Source organism: Melanotaenia boesemani, chromosome 15, assembly GCF_017639745.1.
Source record: "Melanotaenia boesemani isolate fMelBoe1 chromosome 15, fMelBoe1.pri, whole genome shotgun sequence".
NCBI classification, from domain to species: Eukaryota; Metazoa; Chordata; class Actinopteri; order Atheriniformes; family Melanotaeniidae; genus Melanotaenia; species Melanotaenia boesemani.
The window spans coordinates 16,744,855-16,763,456 of NC_055696.1; the positions used below are offsets into that span (position 1 = coordinate 16,744,855).

At 37.7% G+C, this 18,602-nt stretch overlaps 2 protein-coding genes across 2 annotated transcripts in view; one reads left to right on the forward strand and one right to left on the reverse strand.

Annotated features, from left to right (window-relative positions):
* Nucleotides 1-1,035: 1,035 nt before the first annotated feature.
* zmp:0000001268 (CYTL1 domain-containing protein) lies at nt 1,036-4,943 on the reverse strand. Its single transcript, XM_042008992.1, has 4 exons — nt 4,773-4,943; nt 4,628-4,672; nt 4,242-4,388; nt 1,036-1,326 (listed from the first exon to the last, which is right to left on the reverse strand). Exons 1-4 carry the CDS (start codon nt 4,923-4,925, stop codon nt 1,282-1,284), a joined length of 390 nt encoding a protein of 129 aa, XP_041864926.1. The 5' UTR covers nt 4,926-4,943; the 3' UTR covers nt 1,036-1,281.
* Nucleotides 4,944-8,225: 3,282 nt separating this feature from the next.
* stk32a (serine/threonine kinase 32A) overlaps nt 8,226-18,602 on the forward strand; it is a 68,372-nt gene continuing 57,995 nt past the window's right edge. The window contains exons 1-3 of the mRNA XM_042009360.1: nt 8,226-8,553; nt 9,458-9,934; nt 16,354-16,409. Of these exons, the coding sequence (XP_041865294.1) occupies nt 9,883-9,934; nt 16,354-16,409 (108 nt within the window). The 5' untranslated portion in view covers nt 8,226-8,553; nt 9,458-9,882. The remainder of the gene's footprint in view (nt 8,554-9,457; nt 9,935-16,353; nt 16,410-18,602) is intronic.

Here is an 18,602-nt window from a genome sequence, read left to right on the forward strand (position 1 = left end):
GATTCTTCCCCAGTCGCCTGGATTACTGACTAACAAACACATCACAGTTTGTCAGACTGAAAGGTTGCGTGTCTGAGAAGTGGGTCAGCAGCACAGGAGCACCACAGGGGACTGTACTCTTACCATTTCTCTTCACACGCCACCTCAGAATTCCAGGACAACCTTGATTCGTCTGCAGAAATACTCAGGTGACTATCGACTTGTGGACTCTATCAGTGATGGAAAAGAAACTGAACAGGAAACTAATCAATTACTTTGTGACATAGCATACTGTTTTTAAGTTTGTTTTATACACAAATGTTAAAAACCGTACATAATCTTGGGGTGCTAAAACTTTCACATCTAGGTTAAAATGGTACTTGGGTATTTACTGTATCTATAAAGGTAATGCTCCCTTAGGGATCGGGAAAAGGAGAATTGCTAACTAATGGTGAGCTACTGATTAACTAAACAAGATCAGTTTAACTTACGTACTTCATATGATGTGTCACTTTACATTAAAGTACACAAAATGAGTAAGTAATCAATAGGTAATAATTAAGTAATGAATCAATACTCTGAAATTCTGTATTTCCAGTTTGTCACTGATTCATCACACTGTCCTTTTTATGTTAACTGAACATTATATAATAATTTGTAACTCTGCTAAAGAATTACAATGTGCCCCAAAATAACAATTTAAATCTTAATTAACCAACGTGTTCACCAGTAAGCACTGGTTAACTGTCCATTAGTCCCTGCTTCCTTCCTAAGTCATTTCCTAGTTCCTAAGCACAATTTTGTGTGCCTTATTGTAAAGTGTAGATTGGTTTTATTTCCAGCTTAGTTTGTCTCCTTGAGGTTGCCTTAACTGTTTAATTTGTTTTTATTTTTTTTGACTTCTCGAAAAATAAATTGCAAAAAGAAGCAGTTTTTTTCTTTTCTTGCTGGTTATATGTGACAATAACAAGAGCAAGGCTTTCATCATTTTTAAACTTTTATTTCTGCTTTATTTCTGTTTTTTGCAAAAATTACTCATGAAAAGTTGTCTATAAAACAACATATATTATTGGAGACAATATAAACAAAGGGCATCTCATTAAAATATATTGGTGATAATAAACTCTGCTACGGACAAGAAAATGATTTTCTATGTAAGAAATTTTACCATTGTAACTTCAATACATTTTATGTGTTAAACACCTCTGTTACTGCAGAGGCTTAAAGAACTGACTCATGTCATGCTCCTTCTTTACACTCTCCTTAAACATGTAGTAAAATGTTGTTTCAGCATCCAGAACATCAACGCTCCAGCAGAGCGCAGTCACTGATCGTGAACACCAAGTCCTATTGAGACAAAAAGACAGATGTAAATGAGCAGTCAACTTTTAGTATTAACACATTTTTCTCTGTGCTGTGATGAGAGGACACACTGTGTTGACGTCACAGCAGAAGGACACCAAAACACCAAAACACTCAGGGGCTGAGTTATGACGAGGGCAAAACTGCTGCGCTATTTAACATTTGCTGCGCAGTTTTGCTCTGGTTATGTTTCTACGATTAGCGCCTGATCTATTAAGACTGCTCCTGTTATCATTTGCGGAGCAAACAGCAGTATTTAAATGAGGATTTAGCGGCGCTGTTTGCTCTGTCATGTAAGGTTCTGGAGAGCAAGGAAACCGCAAACGCAAAATTAACTTTTATCCGATAGAAGTTGAGACAAATAAAGGAGACAAATAAAAATATTGCGGAAGTCGAGGAAAAAAATCTAAATGTCACCAGAAATGCTGCAATATAGTTTCATATTCAAGTTCAATTTATTTATAAGGCACACTAACAACAACCTTTAGGAACCAAGGTATTGTACATATAAAAACATGCAAGGAACAAATAAGAAATAATAAAGGTTTAAAAGCTATAAAGAAATAATAATAATAATAATAATAATAATAATAATAATAATAATAATAATAAAAGACAGGCATGATAAAGTCTTTAAACTTATCCAGCAATTCTAATATTGCAACGCTGGATCGTCTCCACAATCCTCTTCTCTGGCATTCTAAATATATTAATATAATAGAAAAAAATGCATTATCTTAGTCGCCTTTCATGGTGTCTGTGCCTCCTCCTTAAAATTATTACTGCAGCCATTGCGCGTATACTGTTGTGCCAATTAGCACCTGCTTTTCAGAAACGCTATTTTTAGAGCAAACATAAACACCGCAAACTATTTGCGGGCTACATGAATCCCACTGCTGCGCAAACCAGATTTATTTGCATAGTCTCCTCCCACTAATGTGCACTTTCTGGCCGGAACGCCCATAATGCATATGCAGTAGCTTCAGAAACGCAAAGTGGAGAGCGGCGCAGTTTTGCCAGGATAACTGACGCAGTTCCATGTTTGCGGCTTTGATAGATAAGCTTGGGCCGATTTTAGCGGAGCAAAGCCGTCTGCACCTGTTTTAGTACACGCAAAGCGTTAATAGATCAGGGCCTCAGTGTACTGTAGTCACGGTCTATGATCGACCTTAATTATAGAGAAGCCCACTTTTTCGCGCCTCAGTCTGGTCTGGGCAGACAGGTTACAGGACACTGACTGACTGCAGATCCAGATCAGATCAGGTGAGCAGAATTAAACATCCAGACTGCATGGGACAGTTTTCATAATCTGCATCATAAACCCTGCTTAATCCTGTTGAATCTCGCACTGAGTGACCCGTTAAACTGCAGCTGCTCTGATGTCCCCTTTTTTTTTATCATGTCAGGCTGCAGGGAGTCAGACTGTCTGAGCAGACAAAAATACAATCCCTGGCGATGAAATTAACAAATAAAATATAATTAAATAAATAAGAAATGGAATCCTGACTCTTGGAGTATGTCCATCAAGGTTTTTTTTTTTTTTTTTATTTTGTAAATTTTTCTTATTTTGTGTTTTAAAGTTATATGTTTTGACTATGTAAAGTCAGAAAGAATATAGAATTTAATTGTTTGTCTTTATATAAGTAACAATTGAAAACGATGGAGTGGCAGTGTCTCTCTGCCAGCTCCGAGAAATTACAGTTTTGAAACTTTTTTAAAAAAAGATCTGAAAAACAAAAGTGATTTGAAATGAAAGTGAATATAAAGAAGAAGAAAAACTGTCCAGCCAAGAAAGAAGCTGCTTTGTTAAGGTGAAAGTCTAAATCACACACAGTAAGCAGGCTGGACACTGTGGCACAAAGGGACAATATAATCCTCAATCTAACTGTGTATCTTCGGGACATCACATTATGATTTCCTTCATAGACATCATGCTGACCAAAGTAGAATCCCTATTTTTGAGACTCCTGTGAAGAGACAGTCCTTTGTTTGTTTGGTGCTGGCAGCTGACGGAGTCCAGACAGGAGTTTGTGGCTCCGTCTGCACACACTCACTCCACGTTTATTTTTATGCATGCTGAACTGTGCATAGAAACCAGTAAACATAACTTTTTTGTACATGTGAACAGTTTATTTGAGACCGTCGGAGCAGCAGTTTGGCTCTTTTAAACTAATTTGTGTATTTAGACTTGTTCCGACATTTGTTTTAGAAATGCAAACCACAGAGGTGCTACAATTTTTTCCTCATGACTCAGTAATTTGATTTTTATTTATTTTTAAATGAAACACTCCCTGATTATTTTATTTATTATGTTAAGTGGATTTTTATTTAAATACTAATTACCTGATGAATACATTTATAATTTATGTAAGGTTCTGTCATTTATTTTATCATTTTGTTTGACATTTTATTTATTTTATTGTTCATATGATTTCCTACTGGGAAATAAAGTCTTTTTCATTTTATTTAATTCATTTTCATATGTTACATTTTTAATCTGCCATCATTTCATTTAATTGTGTCATTCTGTTTGGTTTATTCATCAATCTGTTTGATTAGAGACCAGCTCCACTGTTCTCAGGAAGTGCTTGGCTTATCACTTGAGCTAATCCTTCACCTGCTGCAGGCTAATTTAGAAGTGGATTCCCAGAGAGCAGAACAAGGACTGCTATCAGCAGCTGGTGTCCCGTACAGTAGAGTCAGAGTCCAGGATTGGAGACTTACTGGAAGTAGCAACCTGGCCAACATCCAGGAAGAGAAACACAAACTGGAATGGGACTAATTTTAGCTGCAGCAAACTTCCCAAAACTCCCATTCTGAAATTACACTGGATGGGGAACACTAGTGATACATCTCTACTGCTCAGTGAACACTCATTCAGACCATTTGTCTTGTCTTACCCCGTGACATCTCTCTGACATGATGATGAAGAGCTGTCTCAGACTGGTCCACAGCTTCCTCACTTCTCTGGTGTAAGCGCAGCGGCGCTGCCTGAGGCCTTCCACCAAGTTCATGTAGGTGCTCATTTTTTGCATCACACAAGCATTCTGTCATGAGGAACAATTAAGAGTCCCCGCAGATGAGTTACAGCTGCTGAGGTTTGCAGTCAAAACACCACAGAGGAAAGTCTAACAACAGTTAGAGACCTCAAAATGGAAAGTAAATAAGAAAAATACAAACTTCTAAATGTTTTCTTCTAAAAACAATGTTTGATGACTTTATATTCGAACACTTAATTCAAAATAAGCTTTTGTTAAGTTTAAAGAGAATTTGAAGTCATACTTACATGGACATCAAGGTAAAGTTCTGGCATATGTGCCATGCAGTAGCTCTAATTCAAAATAAAAAGTAAATGAGCTTTAAAGTTTAAGAACTTGTCAAGTTTGTAAAGCAGAAATCTGTGATGATTATCAACACAGAGGCTGACTTACTGTTTCAGGGTCCCTCTTCAAATCAGCTGCCATCTGGGTGAGCTCTTGTGCCATGTGCAGAACTTTAGTGTAACATGTTGGTGGGAAGAAAGGGTAGCTGAGTGCCGGTGGCACCAAGGACAAAACAAGCAACAAGTGGTTTAAGATCAGCATAACTCGGTGACACCTGCTGTACCGACAGCCTCTGTTCGTCTGACCAGCATTCACATCCAGCCACGTATGCACGAGGACAGATTTTAACACTCCCTCTTTTGTTTACTCCAATATAATTATGCAACTGCAGAAGAAAGGCAGGCAGAGATGTTTTGTGGAGAATAAGACAGCCCTTATTTTGGTTTGAGGCAGCTGAGAGAAATATTTTTATTTTAAATGTGATTTATAACAGAAAAGAGATTTTTTTTTTACTGAAGTAAAAGCTGAGATGTCACTGGAAGGGTAAAGCTGCTCCAAGACAGTCGACATCGTCCGTTTCAGAAAAACGATTAGTGCATTGATGTAATTTTGCTTTTGCAGCTCTAAATGGTAAAACTATCCTGATTTACTTTATTCACTTTTGGGTAACTTGTGAGTTTATTATTACTATAATAGCAAGTTACTATAACTTGCTATTAATCTAAAGGAGTAATAGCAAATAATATTATAATTATTAGATCTTAATCTGCAAAATATCTAATAACTAAAGTTATAATGTAAGAAAGGTTCAGCCCTGTGCTTTATCTTTCAGTCTCTGCTCAAAAGTTGCATAAAAGAAAATCTCTGCAACCACAAAGTCTATTTACTGGGAAATACTTTAGGGTCATAGTAAAGGAAACTCTAGCAATATTTGTTAGGATGTGTAAATAGCAGTATATGTGTTAATGGTTTAGAATAAATAATAGCACAAATAAAAGAAGTTTGGGGAAGAAAAAAAACTTTCTGGATGAATATAAATATTCTTTGAAATAATGCAGCTGTTGCTCTAAATCTCTATCAAGTCATGTAACATGTGAAGATTATCTCTGCAAAGGCCCACTCTAGTAAAGTGAAGCAAATGGGAGATTTAAAGGGTTAAATTAAGTTATATGAAATGAAATTAAATTAAATTAAATGCTGTAGTTTGTTAAACTGCTTTTATATTAACTCATTCCCATCGGATTTTTCTCCACACGTTTCACCTTAAACTATTAGTAACATTAGTAACAGGCATCCGGAATGATAAATTACCAAACATGACATCCTGTATACCATCAATACTATAGCTCAGGACTCAGTACTTTAAGTGAAACTGATATATATTTCAGTTCTTCATTATTTTTAAAATCACTGTATAAAGTATGATATGAAAAAAAAAGAGAATTTACTTGTAATGCTGTGTGTTATATGAACAAAATTCCCCAAACTGGGGTCAGACAATTGAATGGACTGAACCTACTTTGCAGTGGTGGTACAGCATCATTTCAGTCTCATTTTCACAAACTTCCATAACTGCTTTTGTTCGTTAAAATCTACTTCATCACAAGTGAAATGTGTGCAGCAGCATTAAGACCTGGCCTCAGTTTAAAAAAGTTTGGTTTAAGGTTCTTATCTTTTATTATTCATCCAGCCGTTCTGAGTAAAAACTACACATACATATACTATAATAAGACTTTTGAACTGGGGAGAGGCTTGGTTATAAACAACAGAACAGTCATTAAAATGTGATATATTAAAAATGTTTGCTTCTGCAAAACCCAACAAACACTAGCTTCTCCCATACGGTCTTATCTTTTCACTCCACTAGGTGGGGCTAATTTCCAAGACTTCCCATCTCAGTCCAGGTTTCTTGTGCATCATGGTGAAAGTCACCACTCCTGGATTCTAATCCAAGCAGTACTTAACAAGACTGGTTCTCTTTACAGTGCTGAAGAAATACTTTCACTTAGAAAACTAGGACAGAGTCGGCACATGCAGAGACTTCCTGCATGTAAAGTAGCTTCAGTTTATCTCTGTCCAGGTGTGATATGACACCGTCATCACTCACTTCGACTAAAAGACAAGCACACACCCCCTGATTCTGCCAAACGCCCAGTCAGGGACTGGCCTGGTTCTGAATGATACTAGTCACATTTTATTGAGTGTTGAGATCTTTTGCTGTATGAAGATGGATGGCCCACACAAAGTGTGTCTTGGCATGAAGGAGTGGCATAAAGGGGGAAAAGATGAGCAGTGTGCACTGTAAGCATATCCTTCATCCACCCCCCCTGCAGTCCCACCACTCAGCTATTCTCCTCTTGACCTTGGCCTGCTCAATTAACAGGGGACACAGGTGACTGTGCAGTCCTTTTAATGGATGTGTGTGTTTTACATTTTGTAGTTAATGGCTGCACAAGTTGATATATGATGAGAGACTGGACTGAAGAGATTTGGCCCCAAAAGGCAGCAAATTCCACTGCAGCAGGCACATTTTCTGGTTTACAGCACTGCAAATGAGTTATTGTGATGAGAAGCATAAAGCAAAAGGACTTCTTGACATGGTAGTTGTCAAGGAAACAGCTGACTCCTGCTGTCTTTTATATGTATAGTGCTTCAAATTCAAGTATTTTGACTAAACTCATGACTCACGTTTTTTTAAGCCAAGTGATAGCTCTATGAGTAGTTAAGGACACAGAGTGTGTTTAAAAAAAGATGCTGACAGTGACAATGAGCAAACTGAAGATACAAACTGCTATGAAAGATCAGTATCACGTATCTGGATAAAGACATGTTTCAGGCATATAAAGACTACCTAACAGTAGACAGATATAGTTTTCTTGTAGGACTATAATTATTATTTATTACATAACTTTAGGACTAAGTGGTCATCAAGCCATCCACATGCCCCCCACAATACCCTGGTTGGAGCGCTATGACCACTACCATTTGACTTTTGAAAGAAAAAGAAGACTTCATCTATTTAAAACAGGGCCAAGAGGGGTAATAGGAATTCGGCTTATGGTTCAATATGGGACACCAAAGTGAATGCTATTTCACAATGACTTCCAGATGTGTTCATGACAAAGTGGGAACTCTATAAGAGCTGTAGGGGGCGCTGTTCCAAAGCCGCCCATTTGGTGGCAGCTTTGGGGGGATGTAACTTAAATTTAAAAACTAAAAATTATAAATATGAAGTAATTTTTGAAGAAAACTAGTCTGATTTGACTTAAAAAGTCAAGGACAACCACACAAACATATTTTAATGTAAGCATAAAGATAAACTCCACATTGGCTTTAAAGTATCTTTGCGGTATTTCTAGAATGTTATATTCCAATAAAATATGGTGTAATGTGCGTTTCATCCCTGTGGGAAACACACTGGGGACGTTTAATTCTGTGTTGTATGTAAGCCAACAACAAGGAAGCCTCAGCCCCACAAATACAGTAGATCTGACGGGCAGCTTATGGAACGTGCCTCCCCAGACGCACGGCTGTGGTGGCCAGCCCATCACACAGGCGGTGATGAGGAGGTCAGTCGCGCATCAGCGCATCGTGCAGCGCAGCACCACTCCTAAACCTCTGCTTCTGTTGCCTTTGTCCTTCACAGACTACGTGCGGGATTTCGCATTGCACGCCGTCGCCGCATCCCGCAAGTCACGTCTCCGCCGCGCGGTGTCGTTTTTTTCAGGTGGCAGGTGTCCCGGTGCGTCGTCGTCCGAACAACGTCGGACCGGACAAGCGACACTGTGAAGCTGCACTGTTGCTCTGCTGTTGCCCCGTTGATTAATCATCTCTGCAGCAAACCGGGCTGGAAATGGTGCCATGCTCAACTAAGCGGCAGTTTTCAGAGGTAGGTGCCCGCCGCTGCCCTGGATGGATGCAGGGGGAGAAAGAGGAAATAGGAGTACTTTCTATGCAGCGCATGTTCCCCCTTTTTGATCAGATAAGGGGGTCCGAGGACAGTGTCCTCTGCGGGGAGCTCAGCACTGCGCCTTCCCACACTAGTTTTTGAATATTTCATTTAACCCTAGAGGTTGTTGAGACGTGCTGGGATGACCTTATCATACAGTCTCAGAATGAGTTACTACTCATCGCCCACACTAAATGTGGTTAGTTTACCTGTCAAACCCAATAATGAGTCTCCTAACTTAGACAGCAAACAAACTGTCTTTCACTCTCCAGTTCCAACATTCATATTTAGGTGATTCTGACTGTATTAACATGTATGATGTATTATAAGATACAATAAAATAAAACCAAATGTTTACCTACAGGCTTCCAAGAGGCAGCAGAGTCTTTATTTTCTTGTCTGGCATTGGCACAAAATGCAGTAACTCATGAAACCTTGTGAGGCCAGCCCAAAGGATTTTCATTTACAGCACATAACACCATCAAACTATAAAACAAAAAGCCTCCAGTTGCTGTTGATAGAGGGAAAGAGATCCTACTATTAATCAGACATACCCTGTGGACAGGGATCCTGTGGGATGTGCTTCTTATTAAATATGAAAGTTAAATAATTGATAGATAGCAGACAAAGGAGAGACAGAGGATAAAGGAGGAGAGAAAATAAGAAAGCTTTAGCCTTCTCTATTTATAAAGGAAAGTGATATTTAGTCAAGCCAACTTCTATATAAGTTTGATCTCATTTAGTACATATCTGAGAAGTTCTGCCTTTTTACTTTTTCTGTCTCTGTGTCCCATATCCCCCTCACTCTGCTGCTGTGGTCATGTTTTTTTGTCTTGTCTTACAGGTTAGACTGTTAGTCAACAGAGGGTCATAGCTACAATCACATCACCAACCCCCCTCCTCCTCATCAACATCCTCCTCCTCCCCCTGGCTGGCAAGAGTCGATCGTCTGCCTGCATTCATCTAAGCAGCACTGAAGACGGAGCAAGTAGTGCTTCTGCCTGTGAGAAAGTGTGTGAGTGTGTCTGCACATCAGTGGCTTTAGTCTTCATTCCCCCTTTAGCCCTTTTATTGTGTGTGTGTGCAAAGATGTGTGGTTTTGTCAAGGTGGAGAGTTAAGAGGAAGACGGGAGCTCTTTAAGTCAGCAGCACTATAGAGAGTGTGTGCATATGTGTGTGTGAGTTAAGTTGTTGACCAGGCTATGAAGGAGAGCCTTTTGATTCTGGGTTGAGGTGAGCAGAACAGGAAGATCTGTAAGAGGAGCAGTCATGGGGCTCGGACAGTCCAGCAAGACTCCTGTCACAGGCGATACAGACGAAGGTGAGTTTTTATTCTGCTTTTTTTTTTTTTTTTTTTTTTTTTTTGTTTCTGCTTTAGTTGCGCAGACCTGAAGCGACACGGGTTGTTAGTAGAAATTTGTATCTTTCCTTCATCCTGAGCCAAGTGTTATTTCTACCTGACAAGATTAAAAGCACTTCCAGTTAATGGTTGTAAAGCTGATTAGGTATGAAAGCAGTCTTCCTCAGCAGCGCAGAGGAAGAATAACCCTTTAATGCAAACAGTTGCAGGGATATTTGCAAAGATGTAGCAGTTGGGAGAACATAAGGGAACCAAAAATTTGTTTTCTGAGTCTCAAGTGTATTCATTAATGCACATCTTTACCAAAGTTTTTAAAAATCAGTCATCTTCTTTACATATCTTATCATTGCCAATTTCATTGGAAAAGCTCTGGGTCTGAATTAATTTTCCTTCTGCATCTCCTAAATAGATAATACATTGTGATTTTATTAATCCCTGAAATTAATTCAACTCTGGCTGCAACCCAAGATGTAATACATGAGTCAGAGATTTAGTCACAAGTGAAAAGGCTTTCCCAGTTTTTTTTTCTTTTTTTTTTGTTAATGTACCATGTCATCACAGACCATCTGATGTTTCTTTCTTGTTGTATGGTTGCACATTAGAGCCCAGACTGTACAATTACACATTTATTTGTTTAATTTTTCCATCCTGACTGTTAGATTTCTGTATGACACAAATATTTTTCACAGATAATTTTCTTTTTTTTTTTTTTTTTTTTTTTACTGAAGGCATATTTTTTTTTAAAGCTGAAGTCATTATTCATGCTGCTTAGTCATCTGGTGTGCTGTTCTGGAAATGTCGCTCATAACAGAGCTCCTCTGAACTGCGGGTTGATGCAACAGTGCACCGTCACTGACTCCTCGCTCAGAAAAAATAAAAGTGTGGGCGAACACGTCGTTTGAATTAAGTAATAAAGTAAACTTCCCGCTGATGAAACTCTGAGTCAGACGTCAGAGGCAGAGAGGAGGATTCTCCTTCTGAGGTCAGAAAGGGAGAGGATGAGGAGGAATCATTGTAGAAAAAGACAATAGATAACAAAGTGAGGTTGTGACAGACTCAAGTTAAAATAGTATATAGAGGGGTTTCGGCTATCCTTAAAAATACCTTGTAAGCTCCTAAATAATGGTGACCCGCTTGTCTTCAGTCTAATGCATCTGTTAACAAGTGTCAGCTGTCTGCATGTTGAGTATCCATATTAACTCCCATCATGAAGTCACTATTTTGAGTAGCAATAAAAATGCAAATTGAATTTTCACTGTCACTGCAAGGTGATACGGGCAACAGGGCAGTTTTTTTTTTTTTTTTTTTTTTGTTAATTTTGCCTTTAAGCAATGTGTCCACATGCTGCATCAATACATGCTGACATTTCAAAAATAGGTTATTAATGTTAGTGCTGCTGGCAAAACTTATCCTCTTCAACTGGATTTGTGATATTTGAGATTTTTATAAATATAATATTTCATTTTTGTAGAGAGAGTCTAAACAAAACTAAAGCAAAAGAAAATGAAGATGAAACACAATAAAATGCTTGACATGTCAAAAGCAGCTAAATTGATTAAAAACTAAATCATATTTTATAATTTCTCTGCAACCAGCGTCAGCTGATTTACACAGAGATCTGTGCCTGAAGGTGGACTCTGCCAAGACATGTCTGTCCCCTCTGAGATGTTTACACATCATACAGTATGTCCTCACGTGTCGCCTTATGCAACCAGCAGACCCTGTTTACAGCTAACCAGATTCTATTCACATTGCAGCCGTACACTGACCCCAAGGTTCTGTTACGGTTGCCTGAGCAACCGTTTAAATGCTGATGCTCTGTCACTGTAGGACCATCAGATGAGTTACAGGTTTTCATGCCAGAGGAATGATAGGTGGAGTCAGAGGGACAATGAGACGTTTCGTCCAAGAAGTCATTTTAATATTTTAAATGATAAAACTGTGCATTTTATCCAACAGATGAGATTGTCCGGTTAAACTCTATCTTTGCTGTTTCAGCTGCATATGGTTTCCAAAAAGGAAATGTTTAAATTGATCATTTCTGTCTCTGCTGTCAGACACTTCAATCACCGCAAAATAGCGATGTGATTTGGACATTAATGCTGTTAAACTGGTGTTTGAATTGCACCAGCGAGGTGTGGTACGTGGACAAAAGAGAAGTTTTTGTCATTCACCATGAAGCTGAATCCCTCCTGTGACTATAGGCAAGACACACCCTGGGCAGGTCGCCAGTCCACTACAGGGCCAACACAAAGAGACAGATAACCACTCACGCTCACTCCTAGGGAGAATTTAGTGACACCAGTTAACCCAACAAGCATGTTTTTGGACTGTGTAAGGAAGCAGAAGTGCCCAGAGAGAACAAATGCATAAACCAGGAGAACATGCAAACTTCATACATAAAGACACCAGCTGAGAATTAAACAAAGCACTACAAGAAGGTGACGGTGCTAACCACCACACCACCCTGCTGATTCAGCTGTTCCTTGGAAAAAAAAATAGAAGTAAAAATTGAAAAGATAGTTAAAATGTCTACTCTTTTTTTTAAACAAAACTATAACCTTGAAATCATATTTTTTTCCTCTCTATTTTGCTTTTTTAGTTTGAAAGGTCAAATTAACCTTCTAAATCCTGAGGCCCACCAGTTGGGGACTGTACCAAAATAGCCACTTCGGAGACCTTGGCTGAACTGTACTAGAACCTCTGTAATTTTGTTGTGCTTCACTTGATCATAGTTGGCCTTTGCAGAGCTAATGTTTACATATTGTGCTATGATTTAAGATTCCAAAGTGATATTCATATTAATCCTAAAATTGCTTGATTTTTGTTGTTGTTGTTTTTAGGCCAGCCTGAAACCTTTTTCATTTGTGCTATGTGCCATCTTCTTCACCAACAACACATATACTGATATTGACCTTTTAACCGTTTTATTTTTAATATGCATAAATTGTTAAAGTTAGAGAAAATTAGATTGTAGCTGTTATTCCAATTACTCTTAATTAATGAGATATGGATATGTGATCATTTATACCCCTACTCAAATCAGCTTAACCAAATATGCACTGGAGGAAGAAATAATTGAAGTATAACAATTTGGGAGAGCGAGTATATGTAAAATCTTCTACAAATCGCTTAATTAATTGTCTACAATATTTGTGAGATCACTGGAGAAACACTATATAACACTGTATTACACCAAAGCTTTGCCAGAATACAAAAAAGAGGATTTTTTTTAATTATATGAAGTATTTGAATAAAAGATCTGTATATTGTGGATAAGTTTACAGATGAAAAACTAGCATGAAGCTTATTGAGAACATATCTGAGGCATTGTAATTTTGTCTGAATCTGCATATAAGCAGTCACAATAAAAGTAGAAATGGTAATATTTCAGTTCAGTTGCAGAAAACACCTGAAACTCCCTGCAATGAGGTAAAAAAAATGATTGCATAAATCTGTGTCTGGCTAAATAAGTATACTATCTGTATATTGCATGCAGTATAAATAAACAAATAAATATTTTCATATATTTTGTTGGGTGTCTAAAACAGATCAGAGATGCATATAACTGCAGCAAACAAAAGGGTTTTATTTTGAGTAAATCCAACATACTTACTGGCATGAATTCTCACTAGAGCACCAGATGTGCGTTAATCCACTACTGAAAAGTCTCATCCAGATGTACTGTTAACTCTGGTTTGAGTACAGTGCTAAAATCTGGAGCGCTTATCTATTTTAAGAACTGAATAGTCTGCTTTCAAGGATCTACCTACGTATTTGTGATTTTGACAGTGTGGATATCAACGTATACACTATAATATGCATCATTACTCATCTAAAAAATATGATTGTTTTTTGTTTTTTTTTTTCTTCTCAGATTTACTTAGTTTAATTTGGACATTCAGTCTGAACTGATTCAATCTAACCTGACTATCATGTGCCAGTCAAATTCAAAATAACTAGCAGAAGAGATCCACAGTCACATGATGTCCTCAGCTGGTATAAACCACGGGAAGGCTGAATTAGTCAATTCCACTAATGTGCAGATGTCGATTATTACAAGCTGTTACTCATGTGTCAATCATTTAATACACCATATTAAACCATTTCAAATAAAATAAGAGTTTCCTCCCTCTCTTCTTGCCTGCCTGCCTGTGTCTGCTGACTCTGAAACCTCCATCAGGGCTGAATCTTAAAGCAGGTCAGAAGTAAAATAGCAAAAAATAAATAAATAAATAAAAAGATAAAATCTGTTTCTCTAGTATGCTTATTTTGTACAGCAGCATCTCCAAATCTTTGCATACGTGTGTGTACTGTGTGGGTTAAAGACCAGTCCTCATATAGACCTTATCAGCACAGGTTGTGTAAACACTCCAACTCAGATAGTCTGAGACAAGGAAGTGCCACTGATACGTGACTAACAGAGCATAACATTAACTGTCACATCCAATAGATCCAGTGGATGCAGGCAGAAGGTGTGCATGTGTGTATGAGTGTGTATGAGTGTGTGTACGCGCCTTTCTGCTGCAGTAGAAGCAGGTAATGTTTTAAGTCAGCACTAAATGTCCAATAAATGTGTGTGTTTTTGAAAATGGTTGGGGCTGCGGTTGTGAATGTATGTGTGGCATCATCTGAGTGTGTGTGTGTGTGTTCTAATGAGTACAAAGAGTGGGCAGCAGCTGTTCCATCCTCGGGGAAACTGTGGAGAGGGAAAAACCGTCTGTCCTCGTTGTCATGACAGCAAGAAACAAACAGCCCCATCCCATTCCAATTGGTGATAAATGTAGCTGATAGATGGAGGAGAGTGAGATAGGGAGTGATGCTACAGTTTGGGTGTGTGCGTGTGTGTGTGTGAGAGAGACATGATAACAATATGAAGTAAATGCTGGAAGGCTGCTAAAAAAGAAAGCTACAAAAATGTCTTTTGACATCAGTGAAACTACTCCGAAGAAGAATCATGCAGAATCATTGTACTGAAGGTTAAACATGTCTCTGCCATATAATGTCAATGGCTTCTTGTTGCCCTGGAGACCTTCAGCTGCATCAGCTCAACTGGAGTATTATTGAATGAGCTACAAGCAAGCCTCAGTGAACCTTCTGTAACTTAACTTTCAACTCTTTCCATTAATGATGCCTCAGTGACCCAGTTTCATCTTTAAAGCCGTGGATGTGTAATCATGGGTTGTATATAGAGCAGGTTTGTTTTGGCCTGTTCTATTGTAAGTAGGAGTTTAAATAGGCTTTTATGAAGCTGAAAAAACTAAAGAAATAATTTTCCAGATGTTCAGAGGGATTGCTATTGTTTTAAAAGTAATAAAATTAATGTCAAGTCTTGTGTTCAACAACCTCAGTATTTATGACCGTCCTGGTGTTATCATTGAATTGGCACCTGGATTCCTTCCTTAAAACATGCAGAATGTGATTTGGCACAATGTTGCTGAAATAAGCTTCACCTTCCCTGTAAGACATCCTCTGAATGGCAGAACATATTGTTACACAACTTGTCTGCATCGTTCAGATGTCAAAGTTACCAACACCTTGTGAACTAACACACTTCCATCATGGAGTCTGGCTTTTTGGTCTCACTCCTCTTTAACTCTGATGATGCAATGTCTATAATTTCCACACAGAATGTAAAATTTTAATCCCTCAGACCTCATGATGGTTTTCCACCTCACTCCGGTGCATCTTTAATGAGCTTTGGCAGAGTGAAGAAACCAGTGGAAGTGTTTTAACTTGCATATGTGGATGCAGCAATGTACTGTGTCCACTGATAATAGCTGTTCAGATTGTGTACCTGAGCTCATGCAGCGATTCATACCACAGAATCAGATCTGGACCCCTTTTCAGATGCCGTGCCACCCGAGAGCCTGAAGATCACAGAAATTTAGTGCTAGTTTTCATGCCTGTTCTGTTTACAGAGATTCTCTGAATATTATTGGAATTAATTTATTTTGGCCACAAACTATTATTCTTAAAAGTATTATTAAAAAAAAAACAAAACTATTTGCTCCATTTTCCATATTGAAGCTCGATCCCTCAGATTTGATGCATAGTACCCAGGCATGTTACTTGCTCACAGCAAACTAGTCTGAATTCACAATCCACACATGGGGAAATTATTAAGAATAAAAGATGATATGATGCTTTTATGCTATGGTTTTCAAATCATTACATTTTTATTTACATTAAATACAACTTGACAAGTTTTTAGATAGAGTATACCAGTATCAATACCATTAACCAGTAGCAATAATATATTAGCATAAGAACAATATCTTATGTTAACAGTATGATAATATTTAAGGTTTGAAATTCTGCTTCAAGTTGTGTATATAGATTTTAACTGTCATTTTTCTCCTCCTTTTTTCACCTCACAGTCAACTTTGACCATTTCCAGATCTTGAGGGCAATAGGAAAAGGCAGTTTTGGAAAGGTAAGTTCATATTTAGGCTTAAGACAGTTCCTATCACCAGCAATAGAAAATGTGCACCTGATCTGTGGTATACTATAGTATATAATACTACAGATACTTTTTGTTCAAAGGTTTTACATAATTATAGTGACTGTATCTACTATGAATGTCTTAAATGTGACACACCTGGAACATAATCAAATCTCTTCAAAGGCGCTCTCTAATAAAGTCTTTGATATTAATCTGTTTTTTTTTTTTTTTTTTTCTACGAACACATCAAATTGCTTTGTTGGCCCTAAAATATGCACTTTTCAAAAGCTGAAATAAGCAAAATGTGATACTAGTAGTAGCAGTAATTTGTGTCCATTGACCAGATATTTGAAACGCACATGATCCCCTTTAGCTTACTTGCAGAGTGTGAGGCTGATTTCATTAAGTGCTTTAATTACAAAAACAAACAAAAAAAAAACATAATGTGTTTAACATGAAAAATGCAGGAAGTTTGTGTTTACCTTATCATATTCCAAAACATCTATTATCATCGGGATAATAAGTTTTGGTATTAACATGTGAAAATCACATAATTTAGCTGCTTCGCAAACATTGTGTGCAAACTTGAATATTTCTTTAGCTAACTGTGGTGTTCGAAATGACTGCAGCTGATTGTAATGGTTGGGTGTGTGGATGGATGCGCGGATGTTGTTCTGCCAGAATGCTCTGAACTCAGTTTGTTTTCCCAATCTGGGGTTTGCGATTGTTTGTGATTGTGTGATCATGTTTGTGATTGTGGAGCCAAGATTGCCAAAGATAATGGATATTTTTTTACTTTGCTTTACTTTTTTTGTCAGCCAAGCACCACATTCAGTATGCTTCTTGTTTGCTCTCATTTCCATTTACACGTTCAGTCATTTCTGTTTAAACCAGCACTTTATATTCAAAGATTGACATACAATTCTGGCTTCAAGATAGTTAAGATTTCTAGAAGGTGAATCAATTAAAAATCATTAGTAAATTTCTGCCGTGGTGCATGCACACAGCTTTAGTTGTTAATTCACAGTGTTTTGTACACCCAGCCCATGGTAACATATGGCAATGCATGTCATCACACGAAAATAGAAACTCCTCTCTCTGGTAGAACACTATTATCACACGCAGTCTGTTTAAGCTTTATCCTTTAATTTGCTCAGATCAGAAAGAAATCTAAGGTGATAGCAGTCATGTTCCCTCTTGTTGTTAAGCCATGTAATGCAGAGTAATTCAAAATCTACAGTAAGAGTATTGCACACACATATAGCGAACATGCATGCACACTCTCGCACATGCGTACACAGCACAGAACCACACAACGTCAACATGCTGTCCTACAACAGATAAGCAGTCTAATCACAGTAGATGGCAAGCTGCTCAATGCAAGCCGCGATGTGATCAGGGTTTGGCTGAATAATTGTGCCAGCTGGCCCACAGATCACTCTCTTAGATAGCAGTAATCAATGGTTTATTGAAGCTTGCAGCTCAGACAAGCACAACTGTGAATAAATGGGGTGTATTTCAACTTTAGATGTTGAGAATATGCATGTCAATATGTAATACTCATGTAGCTATCTGTTTGATATATAAACAATGACAACAAGCTTTGTGTGCTGATAATAGTTATCTTAGATCTTGTCTTATAGATTTAAGGCAAAACCTTTCATTACAAAGTTCATCCAAACTTTTTAGTTGGTCGACATTTCTTCTTATTGCAGAGATCTTACAAATCCTCCATGTGTCATGTGCAGTAAAACTTTAGGCAAACATAAATGAATGAGGGAAAGAAAAGAGCACAACTCTGTTGCAGCATTTAAGAGAAAAACATTTTTTCAACATGTCAATCAGCACATCTTAAATATGAACTGCAGTTTTAGGATCTGATGAGAGGATTTGTTTCATTAATATGGAGGCATCTGCAAAATGATTATCAACTGTAAAGGAGATGGGATGCTAAGATAAACAGTGCTTGTATCTGGAAAAACATGAAAAGACGTTGCATCAGACTACTTCATTTAAGAGTATAATATTGCACACAGCAGTGTTTATTATGCAGTGATCAGTCACAACCATAAAAGCCACATCCTCCAATAACATGGACACTTATTCATACCCTTAAATATGAGCTAAAACAACACACTGTAAAAATTCATTGCCTTTTTATATCAGAAGGGAAATATATCTATG